General features: G+C 36.9%; 1 protein-coding gene across 8 annotated transcripts in view; it reads left to right on the top strand.

Moving 5' to 3' along the window:
- The window catches only part of XRN1 (5'-3' exoribonuclease 1), a 111,426-nt gene that overhangs the window by 49,773 nt on the left and 40,656 nt on the right, over positions 1 to 20,997 (top strand). For 5 of the 8 annotated variants that reach the window (XM_047783863.1, XM_047783848.1, XM_047783870.1 and 2 more), the window contains exons 17-25: positions 721 to 841; positions 938 to 1,036; positions 6,908 to 7,011; positions 9,511 to 9,642; positions 10,012 to 10,174; positions 10,875 to 10,988; positions 14,523 to 14,621; positions 18,066 to 18,181; positions 18,688 to 18,834. In XM_047783863.1, coding sequence (XP_047639819.1) covers positions 721 to 841; positions 938 to 1,036; positions 6,908 to 7,011; positions 9,511 to 9,642; positions 10,012 to 10,174; positions 10,875 to 10,988; positions 14,523 to 14,621; positions 18,066 to 18,181; positions 18,688 to 18,834 — 1,095 coding nt within the window. Of the gene's footprint in view, positions 1 to 720; positions 842 to 937; positions 1,037 to 6,907; positions 7,012 to 9,510; positions 9,643 to 10,011; positions 10,175 to 10,874; positions 10,989 to 14,522; positions 14,622 to 18,065; positions 18,182 to 18,687; positions 18,835 to 20,997 lie in introns of those variants that run through there. The other 3 variants (XM_047783879.1, XM_047783895.1, XR_007135452.1) reach the window with 3 other exon arrangements.

Here is a 20,997-nt window from a genome sequence, read left to right as displayed (position 1 = left end):
TGTGTTTTATTTTTCCTACCTAGTATACATCTGTTCTCTCCCTCAAGAGAATGTGTAAATTTATGTTTCCATTGCCAGTGTCTCCTCTCAGCATTATTTGACCTGCTATGATTTTGCCTCTTATGTTCCCCATCCACCCAATTGGAAAGAAGGAAAAAAAGAAATGAAAGAGCTCCTCTGTTATCTTGCTTCAAACCCATTTCTTTCTCTTCCTCATTAAAATGTCTTTGCTGTTTTTTTCTCTTCTCTCATCTTCTTTACAGATAATACGTAGGTGGCAGTTGATATGCAGATAAAGTAAATCTCAGTTATGACTTTCTTTTGTTAAAGCAAAGAGAAAGATGAAATAGATATTATAAAATGCTTATTTTTCCATTCCAGAAATGGAGGCTATAGAGATTTGTAATCTGTTTTATATGTTACTTTAGTATAAAAAATATTATATATATATATATATGTGTGTGTGTGTGTGTGTGTGTATAATGTATTTTTTTTAACTTAATGGGAAAAACTTCCGCTTAGTATCCTACAGGCATGACAGTGTCTGGATCAATAACAACAAAGAATCTGCTGTGCTGTATTTTCTTTGTCTTAAAGGACAAATTATTCTCTTATTTAAAAGCAAAGATGACCCTTACAAAATACTGAAGGGAATGCTGAAAAACTGTGATTACTTGTAATGTATGAATTTTAAATTAAATCCCTCAATTTATTTTTTAGGTATAGAATAATATCATTAGATGCTTGGCGTGTAGACATAAGCAAGAACAAAATAACCAGGGTTGACCAGAAGGCATTATATTTCTGTGGATTTCCTACTTTGAAACACATCAAACACAAAGTTAGTGGCTATTTAGTTCAGAATTTTTTCACTTTATTAAGTGTGAAATGATGATGGAGAAAGAATTAAAATTAAACTCTATGAATTCTTTTAAAGTTTTTTTTGAAGAAAAGTGGAGTTCAAGTATTCCAGCAAAGTAGTCGTGGAGAAAACATGATGTTGGAAATCTTAGTGAATGCAGAATCAGATGAACTTGTAAGTATTTTCTCTATTAAATATGTATTTGATGCTTGTTATATGTAAAACTCTCTAACTGTAGCATATTTGCCAAAGAGGTATAACATGTAACTCCAGAAGTTCACAGGAAATAAGGATAAAGTCAAGAAACATTTACACAAAGGACATATATAATTGTCATATAATGAGCAAAAAAATGCTATAGGAATTTTGAAAAGGAGATGAGCTTTGTGAACTAAATATTAAGATTACTAAAGATTAAGTACAGAGCTGTAGATGAGAATAGGTTTGAGCTGAGTTCTAACAGATTATCACAAAGAGGAGAAAGGGGAAAAGTATTCCAGTTGAAAAGAATAACATGAGGTGGGTTTAGAGTAAAAAATAAATGTGATTCATTATCTTATTCTTTTTAACCTTTTTATATGACTGAAATTTTTCTTAATACTTTTTCTTTTTTTAGAATAAATGTGATGTATTTGGGGAGAAGGAATAGATAAACCTGACTGAAGCAGAGGACTTGTGTTGGGAAATAGTGGAAGATAAGGTTGAAAAAAACAGATTGAGGCCAGATTATGGAAAACCTTGAGTACCATGCAAAGGAATTTGGACTTTTTTTTTTTGGTTTTTAGGGCCGCACCCACGACATAGGTTCCCAGGCTAGGGGTCCAGTCAGAGCTACAGCTGCCGGCCTACATCACAGCCACAGCAATGCCAGATCCGAGCCACATCTGTGACCTACACTACAGCTCACCGCAACATTGGATCCTTAACCCACTGAGTGTGGCCAGGGATCAAACCCGCAACCTCATGGTTCCTAATTGGATTCATTTCCACTGCGCCACAATGGCCACTCCCTGGACTTATTTTTTCATGACTGTTATCTTGAAATTAGTATTTTCATAAAGATGAATTTGGTGGCAATATAATAGACTAAATTGCATAAAATTGAAATAGAAGAAAACAGAAAAGCCTGGAAGTTGAGGTTGTGGTTATAGAAACCTTAGACAATAAGGACATAATAAACTGTGGAAGTAGTAATAGATCTAGGTGACTAGGACTAAATGAAATTTGTAAGTTTTGTCGTTTGTTTAAAAATAGAGTATGAAAAGAAAAAATGTTAAATATGACTGACTCTAGGATATCCAGACTAATTAACTAGAAAACAATTGCCTTTTATTGAAATAGAGGAGTTAAAATGAGAGAGGCACTGTTTTGAGGGGATTAGTGATAATGGAATTTTTTTTTTTTTTTTGTCTTTTTGCTATTTCTTTGGGCCGCTTCTGCGGCATATGGAGGTTCCCAGGCTAGGGGTTGAATCGGAGCTGTAGCCACTGGCCTACGCCAGAGCCACAGCAACTCGGGATCCAAGCCGCGTCTGCAACCTACACCACAGCTCACGGCAACGCCGGATCGTTAGCCCACTGAGCAAAGGCAGGGACCGAACCCGCAACCTCATGGTTCCTAGTCAGATTCGTTAACCACTGCGCCACGATGGGAACTCCTGATAATGGAATTTTAAGTTGGTGCTGCGACATTTAACTGCAGCTGCCTGGCAGCCTTTCTCAACAGGGTTCCACACAATATTTAAGCCCCTATGCCCTAAATCATCCATTTGTTTATAATAGATTAACTTAACCTTTTATGCATTTAGAATAGTATTAGTTATGGGAGAACTAAGAAAAGAGTCAAATTGTTTTTTGAGTTCTTTGGCTCAGCGGAAAACCTCAGTCAAGAAGGGTGGTTTATACATAGTTTGTGTTTGTGTGTATGTGTGTCTTTTTAGGGCTGCATCCACTGCATATGAAGGTTCCCAGGCTAGGGGTCGAATTGGAGCTACAACTGCCAGCCTAAGCCACAGCCAAAGCCACAGCAATGCCAGATCCGAGTCTCGTCTGCAACCTACACCACAGCTCACAACAATGCCATGATCCTTCCCACTGAGCAAGGCCAGGGATCGAACCCACATCCTCATGGATCCTAGTCGGGGTCATTACCACTGAGCCACGAGGGGGACTCCCTGTATATAGTTTAATACTGGAGTTAGAGCTTGGAGGGAAATAGAGATATGCAGGTCATCAGTAAAGAAGTGGTGGCTGGGGCCTTAGGGCTCATTTCCCTGAAGAAAAGGGACTTGGAGGGTTTAAGGCCCCAGCAGGAAGAAATACCCACAGATAAATGTTAGAAGGGAACCAGTAAAAGTGACATAGTGTACAGAGAGGTAAGAGAATGATTCCCAAGTTTAATAGTATCAAAGAAGCATGGAGTAGATGGTGCATACAGTATAAGCAGAATGAACACTAAAACAAGGTTTGTGAATTTCTCCTTTGGGCATCATTACTGGCTTTTGAGAATTCCATTTTAATAGACTGGTGGAGGCAGCAGTCCAATTCCTAAGGACTAATCTGGGAAATTTAAAATGGCAAATAGAGTAGCAGATCTTAAGCCCTTGGTTAGAATAAGTCTAGAAACATGACTGTAAGTAAAGAAAAATTAAGCAAATCCATGCTAAAGAGGAGACGTAGAGGTAAAGAAGAAAGGTCTTAAAGGCTCTGTAGAGGGAAGGGATGTGAAGTAGTAGGGGATTTCATCTACGGCTTGAGGGAAAGGCGGATACTTTTCCTTCACATGAACACAAGTATAGGAGAATGAAATTAAAATAGATTTATAGGAGTTCCCGTCGTGGCACAGGGGAAACGAATCTGACTAGGAACATGAGGTTGTGGGTTCAATCCCTAGCCTCGCTTATGGGTTCAGGATCCGGCGTTGCTGTGAGCTACGGTGTAGGTCACAAACACTGGTCAGATCCCGTGTTGCTGCGGCTGTGGCGTAGGCCAGCGGCTACAGCTCCGATTAGACCCCTAGCCTGGGAACCTCCATATGCCTCAGGTGTGGCCCTAAAAGGACAAAAGGACAAAAAAAATAAATAAATAAAAAATAAAAATAGACTTATAGAAGGGGAAAGAGTAATTAAGAGAGCCTTGTTCTAATGTTGAAACTTGTTTTATCAGAATAGTCATTCTTTTGTATATTCACATTAAGAAATGTCTAAATTTAATAAATAAAATAAAAAATTACCGGAGTTCCCGTCGTGGCGCAGTGGTTAACGAATCCGACTAGGAACCATGAGGTTGCGGGTTCGGTCCCTGCCCTTGCTCGGTGGGTTAACGATCCGGCGTTGCCGTGAGCTGTGGTGTAGGTTGCAGATGCGGCTCGGATCCCGCGTTGCTGTGGCTCTGGCGTAGGCCGGTGGCTACAGCTCCGATTCAACCCCTAGCCTGGGAACCTCCATATGCCGTGGGAGCGGCCCAAGAAATAGCAACAACAACAAAAAAAGACAAAAAAAAATAAAATAATAAAAAAAATAAATAAAATAAATAAAAAATTACCCCCAGAAGTCTAAAAATAGTCATCTCTAATTGTTAAAGAAATATTCACTACTAATGATTAAACAAAAAAGTGAATTTCTATTTATATTTCACTTTCTACCACGAAGTTGTTGTCTAAACCAATAATAATAATAATGTTTGCTCTTAAGAATTTTTACTTAAGATATTATTTCTTACAGAATATAGTTGTCCCTTAGTATTCCCAGGGCATTTGTTCTAGGACTCCTCACTGATACCAATATCTGTGGATGCTCAAGTCTCTCATATGATAATGGTGTAATATTTGCATGTGATTACGCATATCCTTGATTATACTTTAAATCATCTCTGTTACTTGTAATACCTAATACAATATAAATACTTGTAAATACAATGTAAATGCTATGTAAATAGTTGCCAGCATTAGACAAATTCAAGTTTTGCTTTTTGATATTCTGGAATTTTTTTTCCCCAAATATTCTCTATCATTTGTTGATTGAGTCTGCAGATGTGGAACCGAGGATACAGAGGACTGACTGTACAGCATTTTACAGCTTATGAAAACTTTTGTGTATATTACTTTATCCTTAAATTAATATTGTGGGATAGATGTTATAATTTCTTCTCGTAAAAGAGTACTGAGTCTCAGTGGGATTAAAGGATTTGCCTGAGAGTCTATAGCTAAAAGGTTGTAGAACCTAATTTTGGACCTGTGGTTTCTAACTTGAAATAAGTCTGATGTTCATATTTAATTATACCAACCACAAACTGAAATGAAATCACATTTCTTAGATTTTGTTTTAGGTTATCTGACTGTTTGATATGAAATAGTGAATAATGGCCCTTTTCTAGACATCTCTGCTTTTCTTTTCACTTTTTTCAGTTGCCATGAGAAAAATAAGCAAAGATAATCAAGAGAATAAAAGAATCAGGAGTTCCCTTCCTGGCTCAGCAGTTAACAAACCCGACTAGGATCCATGAGGACACGGGTTCGATCCCTGGCCTCACTCAGTGGGTTAAGGATCCGAGAGTTGCCGTGAGCTGTGGTGTAGGTCACAGAGGAGGCTCAGATCCCGTGTTGCTGTGGCTGTGGTGTAGGCCCGCGGCTGCAGTTCTGATTCGACCCCATATGCCTCGGGTGCAGCCCTAAAATAGCAAAAAAAAAAAAAAAGAGAGAGAATAAAAGAATCATAGAATTTTACAACTGGACAGCATTTTGTAAAACAATTAATCCAGCTTCTTGATTTTACAAATTAAAAAACTTAAATGGATTTTGGGAAAGGGCAATTCACTCAGCTAGTTGGAAGCAGAACTAAGAACCTAGGTTTCTTGCTAAGCATTACTTCTACTAAGGTTTGCTATTATCATCGTGGACAATAATACATTATAGGTAGTGTTCTTCTGTTTGATTTTACTGAAACCTGTTTTCTCACCAAGTAATTTCATTCAGAATTAAAATCAGTGGACCGCCCTTTACTAATAACTGCCAGTGCTATTGAAAAAAATGAGAAGGCAAGCTTCCTAGCATCGTGATCTTTGTATTACAGAAAAGTACTTTAAATTGGTCATAGTTCCCCTCTAATAAGAAGAGATTGGCAAAGGGAAAGGAAGATAAACTTGGTAAACTTCCACAAATTCATGATAAAGAGTAAAGAAAGACAGGTAAAAAACAGCTGAAAAACAACTTTTTAAGATAAGGGAAAAAAGGAGTTCTCCTCGTGGAGCAGCGGAAACGAATCTGACTAGGAACCATGAGGTTGTGGGTTCAATCCCTGGCCTCACTCAGTGGGTTAAGGATACAGCGTTGCCATGGGCTGTGGTATAGGTCGCAGACGCAGCTTGGATCCCAGGTTGCTTTGGCTGGTGGTGTAGGCTGGCAGCTATAGCTCTGTTTAGACCCCTAGCCTGGGAACCTCCATATGCTGCGGGTGCAGCCCTAGAAAAGGCAAAAAAAAAAAAAAAAGATAAGGGAAAAAATTAAAATCTCAATAGAAACACTGGAAAATACTAGAAAGAAAAAAGAATAGCAATAAAGGTACAATTTAGAGAAGAGAAATTTAAAAAACTAACTGAATTCGAGTGGATAGAATAATTAAGTTGGAATAAACTGAGAAGAGCAGGTACTAATAGGGAATAATTGGTTTGAGCAATCAAATAATATTTTATATCTGTTTTAATTATTAAGGTGGAGGTTTTTTTAATAATGATTTTTATTTTTTCCATCATAGCTGGTTTACAGTGTTCTGTCAATTTTCTACTGTATAGCAAGGTGACCCATTCACACATACATGTATACATTCTTTTTTCTCACATTATTATCATGCTCCCATCATAAGTGACTAGTTATAGTTCCAGTGCTATACAGCAGGATAAAGTGGAGTTTTTATAGATTTTATTTTATTTTTTTATAGATTTTAAATATGCAGTTAGAAACACAAGGCAGTTTTTAATTATTTAATTTTGCTTCTGTAAAATTTTTTCTTGGATGTAAAACATGAATAAACTTTTCTGCTTTTACTTTAAGAGTGTAGAAAATATAGCTTCATCAGTGCTTGGAAAGTCTGTCTTTGTTAACTGGCCTCATCTTGAAGAAGCTAGAGTTGTTGGTATATCAGATGGAGAAACTAAGTGAGTAAAATTTGAATTATAATTTTTAAAGTTTATATGTGCTTTGCTATTTGATGGCTTTCAGTCATACATTTTAAGTGATATAATAACTCTTGTCAAATAATTACACTCTATAGTGAAAATAAAAGTCCTCTAATCACACCATTCCAAGCCCAGCCACTACTGACAGTTTATTGTATATCCCTTGAGATGGATATATTATTTTTTCCCTTTTTCCTCTTAATAGCATGTAAGTTCTGCATCCTAATTCTTTTCTACCAGTTATCATTATAAAATTTGCCAAATGTATTTCTTTCTGATGAGAATGAATAGCATGTAAAACCACCTTTTCCATGTCCTTCCCAGGTTTCATTTAAGTAATATATTAATTTTTTAAACATGTATCTTTTATTTTAAAAATAATTTCTTAACATTTTATTCAAGTTGACAATCATTTTATCAGTGATTATTTGGACAACCTATTCCTTGTCATCTTTTACTTTTGTTTCATGTAAATTTGGCCTGATATCTTAAGGGTTTTTTTTTGTCTTTTTAGGGCCACACCTGCCTCATGTGGAAGTTCCCAAGCTGAGGGTCGAATCAGAGCTGCAGCTGCTGAATACTAGCATCCCCATGGATACTAGTCAGGTTTGTTACCACTGAGCCATGATGGGAACTCCTAGATTTAGAATTTTAGAGACTTAATCCTTTTTCTTCACATCTCTGAGAACATATCTCACTTGTGTTTTATCATGTAATTTTGTTGATGAGAGGTCAATTCCAATATGAATCTTGAACATTCTTTTTTAATCATCAGATTTCCATTCCCCCACCTCTGATGAAGTCCAGTTTATCAGTTTTTCCTTTTATTGATCAAGCTTTTTGTCTAGGGACACTTCACCCAGCCCCAGGTCTAAAAGAAGGTTTTCTCCTGTAATGTTCTTTAAAAAGTTTTATACTTTTACTTCCTCCTTTTACATTTAAATCTATGATCCATTTTGAACTAATTTTCATATAAGGTATGAAGTTCAGTTCATATATTTACCTATGCATATTGAATTGCTCTAGCACTGTTTGTTGAAAAAATCTCCTTCTACCATTAGATTACTTTTACACCTTTGTCAAAAATAGGTTGAACATGTTGGAGTTCCTGTTGTGGCTCAATGGGCATGAATCTGAGTAGTATCCATGAGGAGGCAGGTTTGATCCCTGGTCTTGCTCAGTGGGTTAAGGATCCGGCGTTGCGTGAGCTGCGATGTCGGTTGCAGACGCAGCTAGGATCCTGTGTTGCTGTGGCTCTGTCATAGGCCAGCAGCTATAGCTCCAATTCAACCCCTAGCCTGAGAACCTCCATATGCCATGGGTGTGGTCCTAGAAAGACAAAAAAAAATAATAATAATAAGTTGAGCATGTGTGTGTGGGTGTAATTCTGGGTTCTCGGTTTTGTTCCATTTGTCTCTATGTCTGTTCTCTGCCAACACCACATTGTCATATTACTATAGCTATGCAGTAAGTCTTAAACTTAGGTAGAGTGATGCCTTCCACTTTATTTTTTCCTTTGTCCTTTTTAATTTTTCAAAATTGTTCTAGCTGTTTTTGGTCCCTTGCCTTTCCATATATAATTTTAGAATAAACTTTTTTATATCTATAAAAATCTTACAGAGATTTTGATAGGAATTGTATTAAACTTAGAATTTGTGAAGATTTGACAGCTTTTTTTTTTTTCTGGCTGCATTTACAGCATGCAGAAGTTCCTGGACCAGGAATCAAACTCACACCACAGTAGTGACAAAGCCAGATTCTTAACCCCTAGACCACGAGGGGACTCCTGACATCTTCACTATGTTGAATCTTGTTTTGTTTTTTTTTTTCCATTACACCCACAGGATATGGATGTTCCCAGACTAGGGGTCGAATCGGAGCTGCAGCTGTTGGCCTACACTACAGCCACAGCAGCGTGGGATCCGAGCCACATCTCTGACCTATCCACAGCTCATGGCAATGCCAGACCCTTAAACCACTGAGCGAAGCCAGAGAATAGTAATTTGTTATTAATTTTGATTAAGTTTTTTATAAGTCCTTGTTCTGAAATTCATATTACAGTTTTTAAATATGAGGCTTGGAGTCCCACTGTGGCTCAGCAGGTTAAGAACCCGACATGATCTCCATGAGAATGTGGGTTCAACCCCTGGCCTTGCTCAGTGGGTTAAGAATCTGGCATTGTCACAAACTGAGGCATAGGTCGCAGATGCAGCTCAGATCTTATGTTGCTGTGACTGTGGTGTAGGCTGGCAACTGCACCTCTTATTTGCCCCCTAGGCTGGGAACTTCCACATGCCACAGGTGTGGCCATAAAAATAAAAACATTTTTTTTAAACCACCAAAAAAAAGGCTTTTTTTTTTTTTGCTTTTATACCACGTAGAAGTCTTTTTGCTTAGAAGATTCGCACCGCTAGACTCTGTATCAAACCACACATTTGGGGGTACCATAATTTTTTAAATTTTATTTTAATTTTGAAGGTTTTACTTGGAAGAACCTCCAGGAACACAGAAGCTTTATTTGGGAAGAACCGTGCCACCGTCTAAAGTGGTCCATCTTGGGGACAAAGAGCAATCTAACTGGACAAAAGAAGTGCAAGGAATTTCAGAATAGTGAGTGTCATAAAAAGTATTTAATGTCATTGAACTAGAATGTGGTGGTCTAATGTACTTATTTTTTAAATTATCTTTTACTTAACATTATGATCACTCTGAATACTGATTGGATCTTCATTTTGCATTCTAAAAATGTAAAGAGTTCTAGTTTAAAATAAAATCTAGTTAGCAGCAGTTATAGCCTTGCCCAGTTTGTCACTAAAATACTTCATAATGTACCAACAAAGAAAAAAAGAAAACATGCTTTAGCATGTTTATATAAAGTTCATTTAAGCATTTGAGTTGGTAGTGTGAATGATGATTATTATCATAGAATATAAACACACTCATACACATTTGTATTTCTTTTTTGTTTTTTTCTTTGAGCTACCTGAGAAGAAAAGGGATAATAATAAACGAAACATCTGCAGTTGTGTATGGTCAGTTACTCACTGGTCGTAAATATCAAATAAACCAAAATGGTGAAGTTCATCTAGAGAAACAGTGGTCAAAACAAGTTCTTCCATTTGTTTATCAAACTATTGTCAAAGTAAGTCTCCATCAAGTCTCAATTCTATCTTAATGTACACTGTTACACACTGTATAAAGAAAAGGCTATCAAATTAATATTTACAAAGGGAAGACTAATATAGCAATATTTAATGTAGATTATTATTTAATGTAATTTGCAAAATACTATAGTCTTTAAAAGGAATATAACATCATGAGATAGTCATTCTGTGTATGGTTAGGAAACTTGTCTTATATATTTTTATTTTCAAAAAAGTTTGCCTTTTTTGGAAAATAAAAATAAATATTAAAAAGTTAATTGGTAAATACAAAAAGCATTTGCTATTGTGTTTATAATCTTAGATGTTGTAAGGAGGCAGGTTTTTAGAAAAGCATGTAATTTGAGGGAAACAGGATAGCATACTAAGAGCACAGACGGGGTAGAATTATTTGTATGACCTTGGGCTTTAGTTTCCTCATCTGTAAAGTAGGGCTGGTAATGGTCTCTGCTACAAAGGTCTGTCTTGAGAATGAAATGAACTAGTAAATGTGTAAAGTACTAGAAGAGTATTGGCATATAAGCCGACAATAAATTTTAGCTTCTAATATTGTTATGTAGAAAATCCTTACATTTGACATCTATAGACAGCATAGTCATAATCCTATAGGGAAAAAATTTGATATGCAATCTATAGTAATTTTGACTGTGATGATTTATTTTGATATTTCATTTTACATAGGACGTCCGAGCTTTTGACTCCCGTTTCTCCAGTATCAAAACATTGGATGACTTGTTTCCTCCTAGAAGTATGGTCTTTATGCTGGGAACTCCATATTATGGATGCACTGGAGAAGTTAGTTCCTATTACTATTACTAATTAAATTTCTTTCTGATTTCAAGTTAGTATAATTATTTAACTTCTTTTCATTTAGGTGTATAATAAAGTGTAATACTGGAGGGGAAAATAAGAAAGAATTCATTCATCTAATTTATAAACACAATATTTGGCTATATATCTTTAGTCTTGAGCACACTGGCATGAGGTGGTGGTGGAAAAAGAATTCAAATTCTGATTTCTTTTTTCATAGATTGATTTATTGTAGTATGGATGAAGCAATTCTGAGATTATTTTAGATGTATTATTGGGTTGATGAATTTATAAATTGGTTGATGTTTTGGGGAACTTTAGCTTTCACATGGAAAAAGGTACATGCAAGTAGAACAGGAGAATGCAGGAAAGAACCTGTGAGGATGGGTTAGAATTGGAAATATTAACATGAACTCATGATTGCTAAAATATGTATATATTCTTATATATGAATATATATAGGCATATTGTGTAGATATGTATGTATATATGTTTCTTGATAAATGAGTGCATATATGCCTGTACGTACATGTATTCTCTAGCTCTATTTGCTCAAAAGGATAGCAAGCAAAGACACACTAGTAAGCAGTGAACACATGTAACACTCCAATCTTGATCTCTAATATCATTTCCTACTAAAAGGAACCAGTCTTCTCAAGAGAAATGGCTGATTATAGGACTGGGGCAGGATAGGTACAAGATGAGCCTAGAACCTCTCATTATGCAGGAAACAAAGAAGAACTCAAAAGAATGATGAGAGCATGTCTCATAAACACAGGAAGCAGGTTGAAGAGGATCCTACTGGCCAACCTGGGGCTTTTTGAGTACCAAAACAATTGAATACATACTGAATTATAAACTACTGAGGGTGGGGAATAAGAATGCATAATTCCAGGAGTTCCCATTGTGGTGCAGCAGAAATGAATCTGACTAGTATCCATGAGGATGCAGGTTCAATCCCTTGCCTCCTCGCTCAGTGGGTCAAGGATCCAGCTTTGCTGGGAGCTGTGGTGTAGGTCACAGACGAGGCTCAGATCTGGTGTGGCTGTGGCTGTGGCGTAGGCCAGAAGCTGTAGCCCCAGTTTGACCCCTAGCCTGGTAATTTCCATATGCTGCAGGTGTGGCCCTAAAAAGAAAAAAAAAAAGCGTGATTCCGTATTTCCATATTGATAACAAATAAGTAAATAAATGGGGAAAGAAAGGGTTTTTATTTATAGTGTCATGTTAAGGATAATTGTGGAGTGGGTGAGGGAGTTGGAAAAACTATCATTTAACAACCATTATGATACAGCTTGAATCAGGCAACAATCATCACTGGAAGCTAAATCTAAGGGGAATTTTTGATTAGGAGCAAGATATTTTCATGGTCTTAGAAAGTGTCTCCATGTAGATTATTTAGTTGCAAGGAAAACAGTCTATCATTGTACAGTAAAGAAATTGATCAACATCTTGATTTTATGATCAAAATTAATATCACAAGAATTCCCATTGTGGCATAGCAGAAACAAACCCAACTAGGATCCATGAGGATGCAGATTCAATTCCTGGCCTCACTCAGTGGGTTAAGGATCCAGCATTGCTGTGAGCCATGGTATAGGTCGCAGCCATGGCTTGGATCCTGCATTGCTGTGACTGTGGCATTAGCCAACAGCTGTAGCTCCAGTTACCCCTAGCCTGGTAACTTACATATGTGGTGGGTGCGGCCCTAAAAAAGCAAAAAAAAAAAATTTAATATCACAGTGAGGGACACATGAACGTCATGTACCTCCAGATGGAATGCTCTACAAAGGACACATCTTTGCACTGTGCTGGCTGAGAATATATAACCTGAACCTAATCACAAGGAAGCATTAGACAAACCCAAAATGAAGAATTTTTTTTAAAGACAGCATGGAGAGGGAGGAATGAACTATATTCTTCAAAATGTCAGGGAATGAACGACAAAGGCTTAGCGTATATTCTTGATTAAAGGAGCCTAAAGAGCTATGACAACTAAATGCAATATCTGATCCTAGCCTGATCCTTTAGCAGAGGGAGAAAAAAGTTTTCTATAAATATAGAACATTTTTAGGTACTGCATTTACAGTAGATTAAAGTATGTGTCATTATAAACTTATGTATTTGGTAATTGTACTGTGGTTATATAATATCCTTTTTATTAGGAAATATGCACCAAAATATTTATAGGTAAGGGACATGGAATATGTAATACCCTCAGAAAGTTCCAAAAAATAATCATATGTATGTAAATACACACATAGAACACAAATGTTGAAGTAAATGGAGTAAATTGTTGATGATAGGTGAATGTGAGTAAATGATTTTTAAAGTGTTTTTTTACCTCTTTTTTTTTTTCCTTCTTTTTTAGCTGCACCTGCAACATATGGAAGTTCCCGGGCCAGGGACTGAATCCGAGCTGGAGCCAAGACCTAGCCATAGCTGCTGCAACACTGCACCCTTAACCCACTGCACCAGGCCATTTAACAACCATTTATGATACAGATTGAATCAGGCAACAGTCATCACTGGAAGATAAATCTAAGGGGAATTTTTGATTAGGAGCAAGATATTTTCATGGTCTTAGCTCAAACCAGCACCTCCACAGAGACAAACCAGACCATTAACCCACAGCCCAGAACAAGAACTCCCTAGCGTCTTTTTATTTTGAAGCTTTTTGATAGTTTGAAATTATTTATAAATTTAAGTTCATTTAAAAAAATAAAGATTGGAGGAGTTCCTATTGTGGCTCAGCAGGTTATGAACCCAACTAGTATCCATGAGGATGCAGGTTCGATCCCTGGCCTTGCTCAGTGGGTTAAGAATCCGGCATTGCCATGACCTGTGGTGTGGATCGAAGATGTGGCTTGGATCCAGTGGGTTTTTTTGTGTTTTTTTTGTTTTTTTTTTTGTCTTTTTGCTATTTCTTTGGGCCACTCCCGCGGCATATGGAGGTTCCCAGGCTAGGGGTCCAATCGGAGCTGTAGCCACTGGCCTAGGCCAGAGCCACAGCAACGCGGGATCCGAGCCGCGTCTGCAATCTACACCACAGCTCAGCTGCAACCTATACCACAGCTCACGGCAATGTCGGATCGTTAACCCACTGAGCAAGGGCAGGGACCAAACCCACAACCTCATGGTTCCTAGTCGGATTCGTTAACCACTGTGCCACTACGGGAACTCCCAGGATCCAGTGTTGCTATGGCTGTGGCACAGGCCAGTAGTTGCAGCTCCAATTCAACCCCTAGTCTGGGAACCTTCATATGCTGCAGGTGCAGCCCTAAAAAGACCAAAAAAAAAAAAAAAAAGACTGGTTAACAACTGTTAAAGCAAGGTACAAATAACCAAATTTATAATATACATGCATCCACTTAAAATTCCAAGATAATTCTACCTCTACTGTCTCACTGAATTTCAGAAATAATGAATACTGTTCAAATAAGCAAAAATATAAGTAAATAAAATGTAGTTAAAGAGACTAAAATATACTGTGTTTTTGTTTTGTTTTGTTTTCCCTCCAAGGTTCAGGATTCAGGGGACGTGATTACTGAAGGCAGGATTCGTGTGGTTTTCAGCATTCCATGTGAACCCAATCTTGATGCTTTAATACAGAACCAGCATGTGAGTATTATAATCCATATTATTTAATTTAAAATTGATTAACTTTAAAAATGTTAGAAGGATTTTTTGGTACCTTTTGAATTATTGCAGATATTTTGTGTAAAACTAATTAAATTCTCTCACACTTACATCTAGTATCATTTAAAAATAAGCACGGAATCAAAATTTCATTCAGATCTAGAGTTCCTGTTGTGACTCAGTGGTAATGAATCCAACTAGTATCCATGAGGATGCAGGTTCGATCCCTGGCCTCATTCAGTGAGTTAAGGATCCATTGCTGTGAGCTGTGGTGTAGGTCGCAGACACAGCTGGGATCTGGCATTGCTGTGGCTGTGGTATAGGCTGGCACCTGCAGCTGTGATTCAACCCCTATCCTGGGAACTTCCTTATGCTGCAGGTGTGGCCCTAAAAAGCAAAAAAAAAAAAAAAAATGCATTCAGATCTTTGGGGAGAAAACTACTGAAACCCCACTATTAATCTCTAATGGTTATATGGGTTATTTTGTTCAAGTTTATAAGTGGCACATTGATTAGCATACCCTCTGGGAGTAGACTTAGGTTTTTTTTAAAAACCTTTCATGGTTAATCAAAGTCTATATTTTTAGTTACAAGTAATAAGTGACCTTCTTGCAAAAATTATGTCTCTGTTTAGCTCATAATGAACAGTCCCTGGAGAAAATTGGGAAACTGCATTTAAGTTCATAGCATCTTTTTATTTTTACTTGTTAAGATAAGGGATGATACTGATGTCTGTTATTTGTTTTTATTGACTGGATAATTAACTGGACTGAAATTAATTCACATTCAGCCAGCTTTGCTATTTACATTTTATTTTAACTAGTCATAAAATCTAAAGCATTATAATCCTGTAAAATGAATTTAAGGCATTAGACATCAATATTCCCATGAGGAACCCTTATGGAAAGCAGAGAAGTCCCTAAAATCTTGCCATCGGGCCTCTTTTGGAGAAAGAACTCAGAAGGCGTGGTTAGAAGATTAGGATAAGGAGCTGGAGCTTTGTACTGGGAGTCAGTGGAAGTAGAAGAACTTGTGTTGCTTCATCCTTGGCTTTTTCTAGAGCTGGAAAAAACCTTCCTAGTTCTAAGAGTACAGTGTTGGTAGGCATGGCTTCTACAGTATACTTTCTTTACATATCTTATTTAACTTTACTCAAGCCTTCTTATTTCTCTACTTTTTATGTTATATTTTGTAGGATATTTGGGTTATTTTAATTAATTTTTAATTACGCCATGACCTAGTATTTCTCAAAAGGAGTACTAAATGTATTTTGAGAGGGACAGTATGGGATTGCCTCTGTATGTGGCAGGACAATTGGGATCCTTGGTCCCTGGATATTAAGTGCTTGTAACCTGTGTCAGTTATTGTAACTGAATGTGCCCCTACACATTTTCAAATGCTTATTAGAAAAGTGGTACTACCTGTGGTAGAGAACTACTACCTTGATTCTTCCTTTCTGAATTGATATTTGATTCAGTTCAATTCAGAATCAAGATTACTTCATTTTTTTGTATTATTTCTAAACCTGATAATACTTTTGATGGAAGATTGTGTTGCATTCTTCACTAGCATATTAATGTATTTTTTAATAGTGACTTTATGTTCCAGGCCACTAAAAAAAATTTTAACCATTTAGGGATCATTGTAGACATGACCATTAAAAAAAAAAAGAAAATAATTTCTTAACAATCTCTGGGAATTTTACTTTAATTTTACTTTCCCTCCTGAACCTTGGAGGGAAAACAAAACAAAAACACAATATGTTTAATTTTAATTTTACTTATTATTGATGCTAAAAATCCTTATATTCCTATAAAAAACATAAAATATTATGTAGTTTATTTAGTATATTTATTATATTTATATATTCATTTACAAGAATATAGTATATGAAATCACGATGTTAGGAGTATATAGTAGCTTACCCTAGTTGGTACTGGATTTCTGAGTGTTTACTTCTGGGTTAAAAATTATATGCTCTGGAGTTCCTGTCGTGGCGCAGTGGGTAACGAACCCGACTAGGAACCACAAGGTTGCGGGTTCGATCCCTGGCCTTGCTGAGTGGGTTAAGGATCCAGCGTTGCCATGAGCTGTGGTGTAGGTCGAAGACTCGGCTTGGATCCCACGTTGCTGTGGCTCTGGCGTAGGCTGGTGGCTACAGCTCTGATTCAACACCTAGCCTGGGAACTTCCATATGCCACGAGAGCGGCCCAAGAAAATGGCAAAAAGACAAAAAAAAAAAAAAGATATATATATATGCTCTGATATTTTTTTTTTAGTTTGACAGTCAGTCTTCATTGTTTCTTCTCTTAAGTGTACAAATAAAGATTACATTTCATTGACTGAATTCTACTAATAATGTGTTAATTACAAGCCTGTACATACTTGTTATTTTCGTATGGTAGTAAATAGTTAGGGAAAGCAAATATCACTTATATCCATATAGGAAGGACACTCCTAATCTCCTCAGTAGCAAGTATTTTGATGATATTCTCATGTTCTAATTGAATGTAGTAATTACTAAGACCTCTTTCTGTCCCAGGTACTTTACCAGGCCCTTCTTAGAATATGAAAATTGCTTTTTAAAAAATGGTTCTCAACAGACTCACTCACATAGAGAACAGACATGTGTTTGCCAAGAAAGGAGGAGAGGGAGAGAGTGATGGACTGGAAGTTTGGGGTTATTAGATACAAACAATTACATTTAGAATGGATAAGTAATGAGGTCCTGCTGTACAGCACAGGGAACTATATCCAGTTTCTTGGGATAGACCGTGATAGAAGATAAATTTAAGAAGAATGTATACATATGTATGACTGTGTTATTTTGCTGTACAGCCCATATTGGCACAACATTGTAAATCAACTATAATTTTTTAAAAAATAGTTCTTGCCTACAGAGTTTGCCATTTAGTACTTACAAGAGTTTATTTCTTCGGCTAGTTTCAAAAATTGTATATTTCCTCCTCCTTTATTCATCCTTGGGAATTCTGTCCCTTAAGGAAAAAGGGGAGCAGAAAAATTCTGCCTATAAATCCTTTCAAAAAGGAGGGGAAGGGGAGTTCCTGCTCTGGCACAGTGGGTTAAGAATCTGACTTCAGCAGCTTAGGTGACTACAGGTTTAATCCCCAGTCCAGTGCAGTGGGTTAAAGGATATGGCATTGCTGCAGCCGTGGACATAGGTTGAGGCTACAGCTCAGATTTCATCCATGGCTCAGGAACTTTCATATGCTGCAAGTGTGACCATAGAAAAAAAAATTTTAAGGGGGGAGAGGGGAGTGGAAATAGGTCACTTACTTTGAGAATCCTTGCATTGCTGCAATCCAGAATGTTAGTGATGTCTTGATTATCTCCAGAATTTAAAGGTAAAGAAATGCTTTAATGCTTTGTGTTTCCATAATTGACCTTTTTGTTTTTATGTTTAAAGAAATATTCTATAAAGTACAACCCAGGATATGTGTTGGCCAGTCGCCTTGGAGTGAGTGGATACCTTGTTTCAAGGTTTACAGGAAGTATTTTTATTGGAAGAGGATCTAGGAGAAAGTAAGTTTATGTTAGAGAAATTTACTTAAAGTGGCAGAAAAATGATAAAAATAAAATAGTTAATATTTCAGTATTTTCTCGTATTAATTGCTCTGAAGTTTCTTTTAAAATTATGCATAAATTCCTCTGATGGTGATCTTTCATCTAAATGGCACATGCTTTAGATGGTTGAAAAGACAGTTCTTATTTTTAGCAGCTAACAAATTGAACCTTGAAAAAAGGTATCAGAAGGTGTGTGTGAATCTCAATAATATATTTCATTCTCTTATTTCACTCTCCTCTCTAATTACATAATCTATTTATATGCTTTGTTAACTTGGGTTTTGAAGCCTTTCCTCTAGTCTTTCCACTACTTTGGAAATAACCATGTTAACTAAAATGTAGAAAAACAATCAAAACTAAACTTTTCTAAGAATTGAAAGCAAAGCTATTTATTCATTGAACAAAATTTTAAAACTTTTGTGTGTGTGTGTGTGTGTGTGTGTGTATGTGTGGTTTAAATTCAGCCCTCATGGAGACCATAAAGCAAATGTGGGTTTGAACCTCAAATTCAACAAAAAAAATGAGGAGGTACCTGGATATACTAAGAAAGTTGGAAGTGAATGGATGTATTCATCTGCAGCAGAGCAACTTCTTGCAGAGTACTTAGAGAGGTAAGTGCCCAGCAGGATCCTACTAGACATCCAAAAACATAAGGAAGATGTTTCCTTTAGTAAAATGTGACATGTGTTACATGTAAACTTAATGTCATGGAGCGTCATAGCCATCAACTAAAATAGAGTAGAAAAATACCATACTTACTTTATTCAGAATGAAAAAAGATAAGAATTGGCCTTATTAAAAATATCCTTAACTTGTGAAGTTCCCATTGTGGCTCAAGCAGTAATGAACCCAACTAGTATCCATGAGAATGCAGGTTCAATCTCTGGCCTCGTTCAGTGTTTTAAAGGATCCAGCATTCCTGTAAGCTTCGACATTAGGTCCAAGATGCAGCTTAGATCTGGTGTTGCAGTGGCTGTGGCCTAGGCCACTGGCTGGCCATGTCTCCAATTTGACCCCTTATGCCATGGATATGACCCTTAAAAGACTAAAAAAAAAAAATCCTTAATATCATAAATTATGCACTACTCTGCATGTCTGTGTTAGTAGTAAGAAGATTAATATAAACAAAACAACTCTCAGCATAGTGAATCTTCTTAAAACTCTAGCTAGATAATAGATTACTATACTTGAATTATTGTTTTTCTGAAATAGTCTAAGAAATCAACAAGTCTCAGCCCTTCATTATGAAAAGAGAAATCTAAGTCCCAAGATTTACAGAGTGTCAAAGATTTACAGGAAATATCTCCACCTCTGATTAACAGCTGAATGTTCTTTCCATTGTTCCACTGGTTTCTAACCTTCTTCATAGTAGTATCCTAGAACTGCTCTAACAAAGTACCACAAACTGGTGGCTTAAAACGATAGAAGTATATTGCCTCACGGTTCTAGAGACCAGAGTCCAAATTCAAGGTGTTGATAGGGCTTCCTCTGAAGGTGCTTAAGAAAGGAACTGTTCTATACCTCTTTCCTAGCTTCTTGTTCTTTAACCTATACATGCATCACCCCAGTCTTCCATCTTTACATAGTTTTCTCCCTGTGTGTCTTATCATCTCTCCAAATTTCCCCTTTTTATAAGGACACTGGTCATATTGGATTAGGGTCTACCCTAATGACACTTTAGCTTGATTACTTCTTGTTAAAACACTATTTTAGGGAGTTCTCTTGTGATAGACCTAAAAACTATTTCATAGGATTCCTTTATTTCCTGGCTTTCATGCTTTACTCCTTCTGGTGTATGTCTCCATTTTGATGGAGCACTTAATGCTAGTAGCTTCCTAAGAAGGCTTGCGTGTCTGGAAATGTCTTTAAATCTTCCTGATACTTGACTGATAGCTTGCCTGTGTCTAGAATCCTAGATTAGAGATGATTTTCCTTCAGAATTTGAAAAGCTCTGCTCCATTATCTTGTTTCCTTTGCTGTCAAGAAGTCTTGTGCCATTTTGATTCTGAATCTTTGTGTGTGATCTGTTTTCATTCTCTGAAATCTTTTTAGAATCTTCCCTTTCCCAATGCTATTTACTATTGTAATGGTATTGTGCCTTGGTATGAATCTTTTTTCTCTCATTTTGCACTTCAGCTTTTTTATTTTTTTAATTCTTTTTAGCCTTTCAGTTCTACTTTTTATTCTGTTTTTCTGTTTTAAATGATTTTTATTTTTTCAGAGTTCCCATCATGGCGCAGTGGTTAATGAATCCGACTAGGAACCATGAGGTTGCGGGTTCGGTCCCTGCCCTTGCTCAGTGGGTTAACGATCCGGCGTTGCCATGAGCTGTGGTGTAGGTTGCAGACGCAGCTCAGATCCCGCGTTGCTGTGGCTCTGGCATAGGCCAGTGGCTACAGCTCTGATTCGACCCCTAGCCTGGGAAGCTCCATATGCCGCAGAAGTGGCCCAAAGAAATAGCAAAAAGACAAAAAAAAAAAAGGATTTTTATTTTTTCCATTATAGCCGATTTACAGTGTTCTGTCAATTTTCGGCTGTACAGCGAAGTGACCCAGTCACACATACCTATATACACATTCTTTTTCTCACATTATCCTCCATCATGCTCCATAGTAAGTGACTAGATATAATTCCCAGTGCTATACAGTAGGATCTCATTGCTTATCCATTCCAAAGGCAGTAGTTTGCATCTATTAACTCCAGATTCCCAGTCCATCCCACTCCCTCCTCCTCTCCCTTGGCCACCATAAGTCTGTTCTCTAAGTCCATGAGTT

The sequence above is a fragment of the Phacochoerus africanus genome, chromosome 1 (genome assembly GCF_016906955.1).
Source record: "Phacochoerus africanus isolate WHEZ1 chromosome 1, ROS_Pafr_v1, whole genome shotgun sequence".
Classification (NCBI taxonomy): Eukaryota; Metazoa; Chordata; class Mammalia; order Artiodactyla; family Suidae; genus Phacochoerus; species Phacochoerus africanus.
This window is presented reverse-complemented; position numbering and strand designations above follow the sequence as displayed.